General features: G+C 43.6%; 1 protein-coding gene across 19 annotated transcripts in view; it reads left to right on the top strand.

Moving 5' to 3' along the window:
- RC3H1 (ring finger and CCCH-type domains 1) overlaps positions 1–15,340 on the top strand; it is a 62,979-nt gene that overhangs the window by 9,526 nt on the left and 38,113 nt on the right. For 9 of the 19 annotated variants that reach the window (XM_040565302.1, XM_040565309.1, XM_040565295.1 and 6 more), the window contains exon 2: positions 13,564–13,933. In XM_040565302.1, the coding sequence (XP_040421236.1) occupies positions 13,700–13,933 (234 nt within the window). In that variant the 5' untranslated portion in view covers positions 13,564–13,699. Of the gene's footprint in view, positions 1–7,236; positions 7,388–13,563; positions 13,934–15,340 lie in introns of those variants that run through there. The other 10 variants (XM_040565298.1, XM_040565305.1, XM_040565307.1 and 7 more) reach the window with 4 other exon arrangements.

Raw genomic sequence — 15,340 nt, forward strand, 5'->3', positions numbered from 1 at the left:
TTGTTCCTACTGGGCTTTGTATGTCAAAGAAAATAATTCCCAGACCAACTGCAAGGGCTTCACAGTAGTTTTGCTTTATGGATTTTGAGAATTTTCCTTTGGATTGTTTGTTCTTTGGTTTTAGCTTACAGTCATAGCTTTTATTCCCAAGCCACTAAGGAGGCATTGGTATAAGGAGGCATTGATGACACGGGTGGTAAGATGGTTTCAATGTCTGGTTTTCCCTTCTTCTGCCTTATTTAGATACCTGCTGTGTAGCTGGGGCCTTACACAGCACAGGACAGAGGGTTTAAATGATCTGCTCATGCAAATACTGTCAGTGCAAGGCTTACTTAGCACTTACTCTGTCTTGGTCTGCAGCAAAGGAAGTGTGATAGGCAGCTAAACGCATGCGCTCCATTTTAAGATTCTAAGAGGAGGAAACTTTAAAAACACAAGTAGCTTTCAGTGTGGTCAATATGTACAGTAACTGCAATATTTATTACCAGATTTTCTCTCAAGGTACTGGAACAGGTAATGCTGCAGTCAGGGCGTGTGAGGGCCCAAACGTGCATAGTCTCGCTGCAGCCTGTGATGGTGTGCCTGTTACCAGCTCGTGGTGGGCTGGGGCTGCTTCCAGAAGAAAATCCTTAGCAGGAGTCAGAACACCCAAGCCAAGTACAAAGATGTTTCACTGAGGAGCTACTCTGGTTTTCTTTTTGAAAGTCTTCTAGTCCTTTCCTTAATGAATAAGGTTCTTTAGCAGAAGTTTACCCTTTGCTTTTAAAAATAGACTAGTTAGCATGCCGTGAGGAGTTCTGTGCTTTATACTGATAAAATCCTGGCAATAGGACACGTGAGATGAAGCATCCTCTTTATTTTACTTGGTTCCGGTTGCTGGTACTGCTAAAATATGGTGGTAATACGTTTTTGGAGATGAATAAGTCTTATAATACTTAACTGTATAAACAGTTCTCTGCTAAGGCAGCAGCAAATAAGAGCACTCTGGTCTAAAAGAAGTACGTTTCTGTAATAGATCTCCTCTTACAAGGCTCGAATAGCAAAATTCACCAAGTTGGCAGTGGATTTTAATAGGTAAATTCCTGGGATTATATTTTACCCTTTTGCTTTGATTATGTTCAAGTTATATAACTTGAAACTTTTAAAATGAGTTTATAATTGAAAATCCCCTATTAAGAGGTTATCCGATAGTCCTTTTTCCTATTTGAAGTCAGGCTCCTGCCAAAGATGGTTATAATTCTCATCCAGTACTGATAGGAGGATCAATGGGAAGTTCAAGGCTTTCCTTTTTTTCTCTTACACAGAACTGTCTTGCGTTGTTTGGTGTATTTAAAAATATATCAAAAACCATGTAGTTTTCTTTTTTGTGGTTAAGCTCTGAAATGTCTGTTATTGGATAAGAGTGGGCGGTTAATGGAAACCTTGAGACTTAAGCCCTTAGTTTCCATTCACTAAAACCACATGAGTATTGTTTTTAAATGATCTTATAAAGCTGTAAAGATAAGATGCTATTTATAAATCTGGAAGGTGAGACTAATACCAAAGCAACGCTTTTTTTCTTTTTTTTTTCTTAATTGAAGGGTTAGGTTGAAAAATCCCATTCAGGAGTAGCAGCTTGCCCCAGGCTATTTCTGGCCTCCAGGACTGCTCTTTTTAGCAATTCTACGAATTGAATCACCATGCCAGTAGCATTTAAAGCAAATGAGGCTCAATTACATTCTGAGTCAGAAGTACCTGAATTAACCTGCTTTCCAGCAAAGGTGGTGTGACCTCTCCTACTGATATTCGAAGACTTTTAAGCCATGTGTGAGTGGTAATTTAAAACTACTGGGAAGTGTTGAGCGGGTTTGTCTGTGTTGCTTTGTGTTTGACTTTTTGTAACAAAACTGTGCTCAGAGGTGTGGAGAAAATCTTCGAACACTGTGTTTGACTAGCTTCATTTTTTTTTTTGTGCAACAGTTGCAACAGAGCTGAAACTGTCCAGGCTCGGTGCCATTACTGCAACAAGCTGCCTCTTAACCTTGGATGACTCCAGAGCTTTAGCTAGGTTGGTTATTAAAACACAACTGCAGCCTCTGTCATGGAAACAAGCAGAATAGTCATCTGTGAAACTTATGTTCTTTGTCTTAATATTCCCACTATTATAATTAGTGAAGCTTCTGCAGGGGTTGCCAGAGGGGCGTATGTGGCTTAGTTCGGTCCCCTTGAGCTATTTTTGTTAGCTACTGTAGTATTTACATGATTGCCTCTACATTTGCAACTCCGGTTCTAGGAGCAGTGGAAAACCTGAAGAGGTACAAGCTGCTACAGCATTCACTCATATTCAGAGAGCACTTTGCTCACCGTGGTGAGCCAAAAGGATGGTTTGACTGTATTTGCATGATTTGCACTCTTGAGAAACATTGGTTAAACCTAGATGGGGAGCATTATTTTTGAAGCATAGATGACTTTGTAGGCGCACTTAGCATAAAGGAGCAATTTGATTGATTGTGGTCATTTGAGTTGCTTGTTCCATTTCACCTGCTTTTGTCATGCCTGACTGTTATTCTAGTCATCCTCGTTGGTAGGGTTGCTTAGTAGGGTTTAAATGTGTAGTTAAAATATAGCTGCTACTTCAGAGATGGATTCTATTAGTGAAGATGTACTTTAAAAGTCTGTTGCTCTAGTTGTTGCACAAGAAGCTGTTCATGGAACTGCATCTAATAACTTGGTGAGTACGTGTTGATGCTATAAGCGGCTGTCTTGCAGTTTCCCTTTCTGTGCTTCCTCCCTCTTTCCCTAGTGTTTCCAGGGCTGCTTGACCAGCTGACAGAGCTGGAGCAGCTTCTGGAGCCTGTAAAGAGCTAACATGGGAAGGAGAGGGATTTGGTTTTGGCAGTTTGTGGGCCCAATACAGATGACACAGATGTGTCTGATCTAGAGCTGGCATGTGCAAGGCCATGCTGCCTCTCCGAGAAACAGTTCTAATTTGCCCCAGTGTAAGCCCCGCACAAACCTGCACTGCAAACCCCAAATAGGTTTAATTAATACATTTTTTAACTGTCTTCATTGGTCATGCAGTTAAAACACAAGTCTGGATGCTTCAGTCTTCACAAGGTTAAAATGCTTAGCCCATGTTAGCGTGTGGTGAGCATTGCAGGTGCTGTCTGCTGTCTTAGTGAGACAGGTTTCTGTTGCTGTGGTGTTAAGCCACCTTTGGATTATCCCGCTTGTAGGTAGAGGTATTTCCAGTAAACAACTTCTAACAATACTGGTTTTAGTTCTTGACGGGACAAGCGCAGCAAGTCTTAAACTGTGAACTGGGAGAAGAATGGGGAAAATTTAGATTATCCTCTGATAGCAACTCCTCAGTCTGTCTACCTCTGCTGCTTGGAAGTGACTGTGACTGCAGCATGGTGCAAAGCAGTGCTCTGACAAATGTTTTCAAACCTGTGCCTTTTCTGCAAAGCTGATGGTATCGTACAATTTTGTACTAATGTAGAAATGATATCACGTGGTTGACTGAACAGGTTCCCAAAGAAGAGCAGTTGAGTTCTTGAAGCTGATGTAGTTTAATAATTCTTTCTCAAAACATTTGAGAACAGAGAACATAATAGGGAGTAGAATTATAATGGGGTTGGGGGGCACAAAATGTTTTGTTGTTCTGAACGCCTGCTATCATGAATGTTGTACCAATAACCTAGATGCTCCATTGTCTTTTGAAATAACATCCCAGTAGTCTACAGATTATTTTGTATACAACATAAAATAGGAGATCCCTTCTTTTGATTACAGTACATTTAATAAAATGAACTCCTGAATTAAGAAACAGGCAGGCATGCAATGCTTCGATAGGTTTCTGTGGCTTAAAAATTCATTACTGCTCTTTGATGACTTTGTGCTTTTATTAAAAGATCTTTTTGATGTTTAAATGCAGTCTTCCAAATAAACTGCATTTGAAGGTAAATAGAGTAACTGAAGCTTTATTAGAGACTATTGTTATGCAAACAGCTATTAACATGAAGCCTTTAAAATGGAGGCAGCATCTACTCAGTGACGAGAAAAACCAACTCCTAGTCAAAGCAATTAGAAGGAAGAGGAACTCCTGAGTCAAAAATTTCAAATGAACACTTAAAATACTTGTTTCCTGAATCCCTGTGAAGTTCTGTGTAAAGTGGGATTTTTACGGTTACATTCTACTCTTACAATGATTCAGTGAAATGGATGCTGCTGCTTTCCTCTGCTTGGCAGTAGCCAGGTGTATTCACTTAATTCTACACTTGCAGTATATTTCAGCATTTCTTTTCTGTGTCACCTGGAATTTTGGACATGTGAGGGTGGTGTTGTTGTTGATTGCTTGGTTTGTTTTCAATCTACTAGGTAACTTTAAGTCAAAACATCTTTGGTAGAGTCAATAGTGCAATGCTAGCCGTTGAACAGAGGGGGAAGGAGCTGGGTGGGAAGTTCAAACTTATTACCTGATTCTAGCCCTGTAACTCTAGGCCCGTAAGTCTAGACATATGTTCATTAAAGTTTTAACTGTAAACTTTTTTGTTTTATTTTTTTTTTGTTTGCTTTGTTTTTTGAGACAAACTAACAAAAACACCCACACAGCTCCCAGAATTCTGGCTTTGGTAATTTCTGGATTTTTTTTTTCTTTTCAGAAAGAGTGGCTGAGTTGCTTTTATGGAAGTTTGCAGGTGGTGGTGGCAGCACTTATTAGAGACTGTGTTAGTGGAGGCTGGGGAGGGCTGCTTATTATTTTTGGACAGTTTTTGGTAAATGTCACTAGGCAAACTTTAATTCTAGCCTTCTCCATCTCCCTGTTACCTGTTGCAGTGATAGCATTATTGTAGCTGTAGAGTTACTGACATCAAAGCAGTACTACAGCTGCTGAATCAAGCTGGGACAGAGATCTTAGTAGAGAGTAGGTGACAAACAACACTTTCTAATTTTTTTTTATTTTTTGTTGTTAGTCGTTGTTTTTTTTTGCCTTCTGTGTCAGTGAATCATCCTGGGTCTTCACGAAATGATTAGTATCTACTTATCTCCCCAATTCATGATGAAGGCCTTGCAGAGGCAACAAGGTTTTTATTCCCCTTTTCCTAAACCTACTTTTCAGCTCTGGAACACCTATAGTAGTAGTCAGGTAACCGTAGATTTTTCCTGCATGGAAAAGAATGATACTGGCCTTTGTGATTTTGATGTTTAATATAGATTGTCTCATTAGCAAATGCCCATCTCGTTATTGCCACATTGCTTTTGATACTTCACGTCACCAGAAGATGGATAGAACAAATAAATGTTTCACCTAAGCAAGCGTCTCAGATGCCTGTGCATCGGCAGTGTTTGCCATCTCTAGTTCACTGCCTAGTTCCTGTTGCTTTCTCTTTTTGAAGTTTACTGCTGCTTAGATTGTTTTGTTAGGTAAGGTGTTTGTGTGGCTGGTCTGCTGCCCAATTTCAGTTAAAATGAGGTATTTATTGTGTAGTTGCTGCCGACCCATATTTCTGCCTGTGTTTATTAGAGAGGTCCCTCTCGAACCCCTAGCTTGAACCAGGGGATGTCTGTGCAAGCAATTTGACTGGAATATCTTGGAAGGGGATCCTTAAGGAAGGGTAGGGACTTCTGAAGCTGACAGCAAGAGCTAATATGTGTCTGTACCCTCAAATCTGAAGACTGACAAGTTTGTTCTGGTTATTTCTGCTAGTGTTTCTCTCACCAGTGTTTGATAGCAATCTATAAATGTAAAAACTATTTTTTCTCAATATAGGCTCTCGTATAAGCTCTGCAAAATACCATAGGAGAGAATAGTCCTGGATGCAGCAACTTTACCTTCTGTTTTGGTCTCCTGGGATGGATCATGTCCTCTCTCTTCCTTCCCCAGTGACTTAGAAAAGGCCTCAGACTCAGTCATGTCAGCATATAGCTGTCCAGGGGCATATCAATTGCTTGATAATTAGTTCTCATTCTCACATTAGCTGTTCTAATTCTTAGGTGTTCAGAAAGCAGCCCTTTGAATGGCGTCTGCTTCTGGGAGAAAGTGAGGGGTTTGGTTCCATCGCTTCTTGCGAACAAGGCTGGTAGCTCCCGAGTGTTCGACCCATGGAACCAAAGCCACTCTTCTGAAAACCATTGTGAATATTTCAGGTGCTATCTGCTGTTAATCTGTTTAGTTTGTCCCTGATTTTTAATCCAGGTTTACTCGTGCTGCTGTTACAAGAGTTTGTGCGTTTTCCATGCAGGTGATTAAACTGAAATGAAAATAAGGTGTTCTGGCCCTGCCTGTCTGCTGCTCGTTCCCTAGCCTGAATCATCTGTGGGTTTAGGTGTCCTTATGGTTGGTAGAAAATTTTTCCTAGGTAATAGACCATGAAACCATTTGTTATTAGGGGTCGGTCACTTCCACTTTCTTTTAAACAAGCTGTAAGGGATGTCTGATATCAACCAGAAATGAAGAAGTTAGTCACGTCTGTCTTCCCTTACACTTACTGTCCCAGCCGAGCGCAGGCTGTGTTGTCAGGGAGTGCGAGCAGGGAGGTTTCAGCTGCCTTTCCACGTGTGTTGCCTTTTCATGTTCTTGGTCCCAATGGTGTAAATGATCAAATACTGAAGGAAAGTTAAGAAGTCAAGAAAAAGACACATTAAGCTTCATTCTGTTTTTTTCTCACGAAATGCTGAGTAAATGACTTTATCAGTTTTCTGGTCTGTAGGAAGTCTTCAGCTCTTGCCTCACAGGATGTTGTGAAGCTCAAATTGTTTTAAATTGCTTTTAGATCCTCTGTTGGGGAGATACTAGAGCGGAGTTGTGATATTCCCTCCCCGCCCCCGGTGGTGTTACAAGCCAGGAAATTTCAAATGAGGGATTGTAACATTTTGTCCTTAATTGGCCCTATTTTCTGAAGGAACTTTACAGATTGCCAAATAAGAGACTTGCATGACAGCAGATCCATTTCTTCCTCTGTTTTCGTAGCTCAGATACGTTACTGAGGAAGACAAAGCAAACCTTGAACCTGATTTACCTGAGCTTCAGGGGGTTTGGGACAGAAGCTTGGTGGCATTCATAACTTTTATTTTTCTTTTTTAAGAGTCTTCTGGTCACCAGAGCCTGATGTTTTTTACATGGCTTTGAAAAAAGGGTGGGAACCAGTTACACACAGACTTCCAGGATTTGCTTTTGGGTGGGAATTTCTTTTGTTACCAAGGTCTGTCTTCTGGGCGAGTGCTCAGCTGCTGGGGAGCAGGCATGCGCAGCAGGGGAGGAATGAGGAAGCGCTGCACTTGCCGCCAGCCTGGGGTGCACAGCAAAGTTTCAGAGAGCAAATGGGGGGGGGGGAAGCTTAACCCGTCAGAAATACTATTCTGGGCTTGTCGTGGTAGTGGTGTTCATGGAGCTCCCCAGGCGGAGGTAAGAAGCTTTTTCTTCTGCCTACTCTTGTCAGGCATGGGCTTTCTTTCTCTTTTTCTCTCTTCTTTCCTTTCTTTTTTTCTTTTTTCTCTCTTTCTTTTTTCTACCCCTCTCCCCAGGAACTTTTCTGTGGAACTAGATAGGGAAAACACTGGCTGGTGTTTGTCCTGTTCTGCAGACTGTGAGGTTGGCTTTGGGGTGTGTGTGTGTGTGGCTTCAGCACGCCTTTTGAGAACAGTGTGTTTGCTAGGCCGTATAAACAACCGATTACTTCTGGCTGCTCAGAGTTTCACATGGGTTAGTTTGTCAGTTTTTCCCAAAAATGAAATTTGGTACTTCTTTAAGTATTATGTGCTGCGCTTCCCATCGGGAAACAGAAGCTATTTGTGTTCTCAGAAATGATCTGCGTTACATGGAGTGCATTAGATTGGGAGGCTTATTTACTTAAATATTGCTTGTGAAGCACCAGTGAAAATCGGTCGAGTCTGTGTGGTAGCAGGTAAGTCCGGGAGGGGTCTGGTTGTCGGGCAGGGCTGCCCTGTGTGCATCTGGTAGTCCTTATTAGCCAGGAGTTGTTTTACTGTTACCTGCTCGCTTCGTTTAGGCTGTTGACTTGTTTTTCATCTTGAGCGTCAGAGAGGTTTTGAAGTAATTAGTGTCTCACCGCATCAGTCCAGCATGAGAGAGGATCACATCTTTGGCTAGGTTATTCTTTCTCAGAAATTTTTATGGTACTACCAAGGAGTAAGAATCTTGAAAAACTGATGTTTTCCTTAGTAGATTACGTTGTAGATTAGCCAAGAGCTGTATTTGCATGAGCAGGTTGGTTGGCAAGGCTCAGTTTGTTTTGGCAATGAGGAACTGCTTTTGCATTAAGCTTTGCACTAAGTAGGCTTGCTTGTGTGCTCGCTGTTGGAGGAAGTTCTGCTGGGTTTATTTCTGAGTAAGACTCAGCAAAAATAATACAGCTTCAGGACAAAAGGAAAAGCAGGCGATAAAAATGACTATTACTCAGAATTTTGGTCTTCAAACGTCCAAAAGAAGCTGATACTGCTTGGGTGAGAAAAGCTGAGTGAAATACCGTAAAGAGCCCTGTACAGCCAGGGGAGCAGGCAGCGCTTTTAAGAGGTGCGTATCCTGAAACTGCAGGCGAGGAGCAGGGCTGCCCTGGAGGTGTGCTGAGTCATCTGCCTTGAGTGTAACGTGACTGCGGCCGGCCTGCTCTGGCGAGCGGCGCTCGCTGGGCTGTGACGAAGGGACACATGATACTGCTGGGCTCGGAGTTAGGTCCGAGTAACGTGGCTGGGAGGGAAGTCGGCCGATACCTGGGGCTTGTACCGAAGGGCTCGGGGAGTGCAGTGAACTTGGAGGGAGTTGAATTTTAACCGAAAGCAGAAGGGAGTCCGCCTATGTGTCGTTACGTGTGGAACTTGGGGCCAGCAGTTACTGGCACGAGGCGGTGTGGATTTTAAAAGCATCTTCGTCTCGAGGGGTGAAGCTCCAGAAGCTCTCCAGTTGTGCGTGAGAGGCTTTGGCCCCGAGGCATAACATGGCTGGGGCAGGAGGCAGCTCCCCCTCTGCGGCCTCGGCCGGAGCGGGGAACATGATACGGTGTCGTGCCGCTGTGCCGAGGCTTTGCTGTCTGAAGCAGCGACAGAGCTCTCCGGTGGCATCCCAGGGGAGACAGGTCACTGATCTGATTGCAGTGTGACATTTCCAGTCTGGGTTAAGGATGGAATCTCAAGGATTTTTGGGGGGTGGGGGAGGATGCAGAAGAGAGGAGACCTTACTGATTTTTTCCAAGTTCTAACTGGAAAAATAAAGCCTGTACAGAGCTAAGCATAAGCAGGAGACTTGCATGCGGACATTTCATATGTTCAGACTGTCTCTGGTCCCAGTGCAGTACCCAAGGTACGTGTCTCGGGGCTTCTTCATTCCTAGTTACAGGTCCTTGTTTTCCAGTTTTTGCACCGTGGATGTCTCGTAGTGTTTTTTTATAGTGTTCTTCCCCACACCACTAGCACAATGTGTGAGTAGGAATCTGAAGGCAAGCCAGGTGGTAGTAAAGCTTGCTTGCAAAACAACAAAAAAAAGAGCCTATTAGCTCCGTTTAGGGTAGGATAGCTGCATGGCATAGCATAAAGCGACACTAGCAACTCAAATATCAGTAAGTAATTTCCAGGCAAGTGTGCTGACCCCTCCTTGGCCTGAGATCTGCAGCCTATTACTTGAACAAACGGTGGGCCCTGTTTAAAATGTTAGCAATTCAAATAGTGTCCCTAGCCTTTTACTCACTACGCTCCTGTATGTGACAGCACCTGAGTATTTTCTGGGTCTTTTTTATAGCATGTCTTTATCTTCAGTCATGCACAAAGACACGTGTAAGTGTTTAAAATATCGGGAGTTAATGTGTGAGAGAGAAGACAGAGTGGGCTAAGAAGTCATAACGTTCTGGGGAGGGGGATCTTACTCAAATTGGTGTGTCTTGCTTGCAGGCTTTACATTTTGCTCACCAGACTCCATACCTCTGGCATAATCCTGGAGAGGCATATTTAAAAAGCGTTGCCCCATGAAGGCATGAATATGCTTTTTCTTATCTGCTCTGGAAAGTGTTCCCTCTTCCAGCACTCATGGTTCTGATAGCTGTCTGTGGCAATGAAACGCTGTTTTCCATTGTCTCGCTGCAGCTTGTAATTTCTCCTGTGTTTAAAGTAGCTCTTGGAAACTAAGTATTTTCTGACTTACAATTATTTCCAAGGTCATAGCAAGTCACAAACCTTGCAAAAACGATGCATCTTCCCCAGCTTCACTTCTTACGTACCCCACCCGTCCGTACGCTTTGTGGCTGGGAGAGGTTTCTAGCGGATCTCAGTGCATGACTGCTTCCAAGCCCGAAGACTGAGGTCCCAGCTGGGAAACCGAAGCCGTAGACATGGAAAACTGCGTGGCAGTGGCAGTGCTTGGGGTGGCGCCAGCCCTGGGAGCTGTCAGACCCTGCTGTGCCATTCCCACCGGCCACAGGACTGGAGGAGTTCTTGGTTCTGTGCTGCTCTGTTTGGGAGATTTATTGGCGGAGCAGGGTTTGGTGCTCGAACAGCTATTCTTTTCCTCTGTGGGGAAAAGGTTGGCTGGATCGAGCCAGTTAGCCATCTGTTTCAGCAGTTAGACTGCGCTGAAATGGATGGCTTCCTGAGGTTTCTCCCAGACGAATTTTCTATTGTCAGTGCTATCAGCGGCCTTCCTCTGGCATTTAGGCACCAGAGCATGTCCCCAGGTGCTGCGGAGGGAAAAGCTCAGCGCAGCGAGGGGCGGCAGGGAGCTCCGTGAGGTGGAAGGGGAGCTGTCGCCCCTGGGTGAGACGTGCCTCTGTAGCCATCGCATTCCTGCTTGTGCGTGAGTGCCCTCCTGCCCTGGCTGCTCAGTGCCAGGCTGCGGCTGCTGAGGACCCTCCTGCAGTGTGCTTGTGTGTCAGCCTGGCTTCCTTTGCTTCCCAGCATTTTGGAACCTGCCTTGCTAAGGGACCAGTGATGCTACGAATTACTCCCTCCCTTCCTCCCCCGACTGGAGAACAGAAACTTCTCTCTCTAATGTTACGAGTGTAAATAAATGTGACCTATTTCATTGTGCTGGCTTTCTTAAGTGGCCAGAGGTATGAGCAGGAACAACATGTCTGTTTTTTTTAATTAGTTAACTCCTGTGTTAATGTGTGTTCAAGTCTCCTCTTTCCACTTCTGAGTCTGGGGTGGTGAAGTCTCTGAGCCCCCCTCTGCTCGGTCTGTTGGCAGTGTAGCTTCGTGTTAGCGACTGCTTTTAGATTTTCTCAGTAAAAATTGCTCTTTTTGTTAATGCTTGGTTTAACATGGTGGTTAATAATCAATGTTTCAAATAGACTGTTCCAATTACTTCTGAACTGCAGATGAGTCTGGGAAATTGTTTCTGGCTATTTTAATGCCAGCATGGTAGGAAGGAAGCAATGTGATTCAGCTCTTAAACCGTGAACCTCGAATGGTGTATGGCAGGGCGCGCACTCTTTATGAAGCTGTGTACTGCTCGTTGCAGAAAGGATTGTGGTGTTTCAAGGTAATTCCTATTACAGATTGGCTCACAAAGAGTGATTCTAGATGAGATGCCGACTGCCAAGGCTTATTAATAAATGGAATCGATAAAGGAAGGGGAGGCTTGAAAGTAAACTCCCCACATGTTTTAGGCAGTTAGCTCAGTCAAGTAACTGACCAGTGTAAATGTTTTCCTTTGGGATATAATGATGCGCTAGTAATGGGTTTGATGTGGCCGTCTGCTGACAAGATGAAAAAATACAGGCTTTCTAATAAAGGGGTCATTTAGGGAAAAACAACACCATTCAGCACGGGCTGCGGGATGCCGGTGTGTTGGGGTTAACGCCTGCAGTGCCTCTCTTCAGACAGGGTGCTGCCGAGGAAACAGACTTGCAATGGATACCTCCTTATAGGGCTGTATGGTGCTGTACGTCTTTTGATGATAGAAGTAACTTTTTATTTTTATTAGCTTTAGAACTAAGCTTCAGATGTGCTGTTGAAACAGGGCTAAAAGCTTAACTAGTAACTGTTCATTGTTTGCCTTGGCAGAACCATGTTAACTGTGAACAACATCGCACTGCGCTCTGGAACAAAAGCCTGAGGCTTTTCAGCCTGTTTTAGCATCCGATTTTTGTTGCTGTTTTAAAATGCTTTGATTCTGAATTACGCAATTCTAACTTGGAAGTTTCTCTTGGCCTTTACTTGGTGTTGAGATTTTTCTTGTTTTTATGTTTTTTCCTTTTTTTTTTTTTAGCTAAGATTTGGTGAAAGGTTGCTGGCTTTGCTTCTGTTTAAACAGATAATAGCAAGCAAGTGCTCGCTCCTTGGTGTAAAGCCTAAGCCAGTGCTGTGTGGGAAAGTGAGAGATGGAGAAAAATCTGGCACTAATTCTGTGTTACCTGAACTGGTTTTTGCTGACTTCACAGGTTATAGAAAGCGGGAAGGACACTGAGTTTGTTCATTATTGATTTTGCTTCTGATAATGATTCTATTCACATCAATTCATGTCTCCTGTTTGCTGGTTTTTAATGTTCATCGTGCGCATTAAGTAGTCTTGCATTTCTTTATCGTCCCAGAGAGGTGTCTTATCTTCCGCTCCCTCACAGCTAGTAACATTTGCTTCTGCTGTGTGTTGATACAAAAGTGGCAAATAAGTCTGCCTCCAGGTTCTCTTCTGTTACAGTGTTTGTGTCATCTGTCCGTGCATTAGAAAAAATCTGACTTTCTCTGCCTATAAAATCTCTAGATAGGCAATTAATGATATAAGTCAGGGTTAGAAAGGGTTCTCGAGGAACGGTTCTTGCTCTTAGAGTCAGAAGTGACTTCTGGAAGTTCTTCCTACTTTTGAGGAATGGCGCTGCTTGGTGGACAGGCTGAGGGCAAGTTCTCAATGCTGACTTACACCCCATAACGCGTGGGGATTCCCAGGATAATTGAGGTGTGCCCAGATAAGTCCCTGTGGCATAATGCAGCTCTGTGGGAATCTGCTTGAGCCTGGGACTGGTGCTGTAGTAGCAGCAGGGGGTGTTACCTGGCACTGTGCGTGAGCTGCGCCGATGCAGGTGGTATCTGGCTGCACCCCAGCCATTCACCCGTCACTGCTGAGGCTGCGGCAGCTCAGTTGCGTCTGCGGAGTCACTGTGTGCCAGCTTGGAGCCCCTGAACACAGGGGGAAACTTGCTCGTGATACAGGTTTTGGGTGAAGCCTTGTCAAAATAAAATTTTAATCAATACTTTAAATAAATAAATAAATTTTAGTAGAATCAGTACGATGCTTTTAAAAATGTCTCGCTTTGTTTCAAATCTAGTTGATGCTAATTAGCTTGTCTGTAAAGAAAAAAAAACATTAAAATGGAAAACTAATTAATCCAGCCTCATAACTTCAGTTGGGTAAGTACCTTGCCTTTTTTTTAAGGATGCATAACAGCAGAAATAGATCTAAGTGGCTTTTCCAGTGCCAGAGAGTAGCTGGAATTAAAACAAGTTGTGACTCAGTCTATTTAATGTCAGAACTGCCCTCCTAGATGAGCTATACCTCTGCGAGTGGTGTTTGCGTAGCACAAAGGGTTTGAAATGCCTGTTCCAGCGGAGAATGCTAACTGTGTTTCTCTTCTCTTTTAGGTTATGTTTCACACTATGTGCTGACTGTCTGTACTTACAGAAGATATTTAAAAACAAACAGACTTTTTTTCAAAGATTTTGATTCCAGTGGAATCTGTGCTTTAGATTTTTGTCCTGTCAATTAACTCCTGAAGCAATGCCTGTACAAGCTCCACAATGGACAGATTTTCTCTCCTGCCCAATTTGCACACAGACTTTCGACGAAACGATCCGGAAGCCCATCAGCTTGGGTTGCGGCCACACTGTCTGCAAGATGTGCCTCAACAAGCTCCACCGGAAGGCGTGCCCCTTTGACCAGACCACTATCAACACCGACATTGAACTCCTTCCTGTGAACTCGGCCTTGCTGCAGCTAGTGGGTGCTCAGGTAGCAGTGCTTTTTTGTCTCTTTCTGTGTTGTCCTCCAAAAGCAAAGGAGGAAAATGGCTCATGAATAAAGAATTTGACAGTGTAGAGGAGACATCTACCTTTCTATAGACTGACTGTGGTGATTATAGGTTTTAGACCTATGACATGCTCTAGTGGAACAGCAGGTCAGATCTTGCTTCTACTGGTCACTGACTGATTTGGTGTTAGGTTTGATTTAGTGTAGCCGTCAGCTGTTGCCGAAAGGGCTGGTTCTGTTCCCTTCCTTCTTCTCTAAGTTGTATCCATCCATGCTCTGCTGAAAGCACGAGATGGATAACTTTGTGAGTTGACATTAATCTAAACCCACCCAGGAGAATGGCAGAGCCTGCCCAAGACCCCCTTTCTGCTGCAAGGGGCGCACTGAGGCCAGCTGAAGGGTGATCTGACCAGAATGAGTGCTCCACTGGTGCTACTGGCAGCCTAGGGAGAGGGGCCAGGGGAAAGCAGGACTGTCCTGTTCAGTTGCAGCACAGACTTAAATTGGCATCAGCTTATCGTGGTTAGATAGATCATCTGCAGTTTCTTGTAGCCCATACCTCCCAAGGCTGGACAGGGTCATGATCTTGGGGAGAGGAGGGATGATCATGTCTAACTTACGGGTAAGAAGCAGAAATGGAGAAGGAATGCAGTTCCCTTATAGTGGCCGTTGTTTTCCCATTTTCTGCTTCCTTGTCCGGGTTCAACAGAGTTCCAGCAGAAAGTTCAAGGAGATGCGTAGGTCAGGGAAAAGAGATGACCTGTGTTTTGGAAGAACTATAAAAGGAGGAAGGAAAAGTGTTCCTACAATATTTTTCACGAGGTGCTGTGACAAAGATCCAGGTGTGGTTTTGCGACTTTTTTTGTTCTGTGTTTTGTTTGTGGTTTTTGTTTATCAAGGAGTGCTTATTTCTCTTTCTCATGCCGTGTATTGGTCTGGGACTTGTATCAGAAGATTTAAAATTGACTTGTGTTTCTGGCTGTATTGGTGATTCATCCTGCTCTGCAGGAGAGGGTAATGAGCCTCTGTGCTCCCATTTCTGTAATGTGCATATGCTGCCACCCTTGAAGGGTTTCCAAGCAGTGTGAGATCTGTGGGTGATGCCATAAATATCACCATTCTCTTCCTTCTCCCCTGCTCCATTGTATCTTCCTTCCTTCCTCTTTGGAGTTTCTAGAGTAGTTCCAGCTGTATCCAAATGTCCACGTTTATGATAAAGGTCTTTGCTTCTGCATTTGTTTGGTGGTTTTGTGTGCCTTTGTTACACTTTGTCTATGTAAGAAGCTATGTGATAGCTTAAATTAGAATTTCCACAAAAAGCTCCTCTGGAATTAGATGGAAAATCACCCAGCCCCTGTTACAATTATTAGAGAACTTTATTCTGGTTTTGTT

Source organism: Cygnus olor, chromosome 8 (genome assembly GCF_009769625.2).
Source record: "Cygnus olor isolate bCygOlo1 chromosome 8, bCygOlo1.pri.v2, whole genome shotgun sequence".
Classification (NCBI taxonomy): Eukaryota; Metazoa; Chordata; class Aves; order Anseriformes; family Anatidae; genus Cygnus; species Cygnus olor.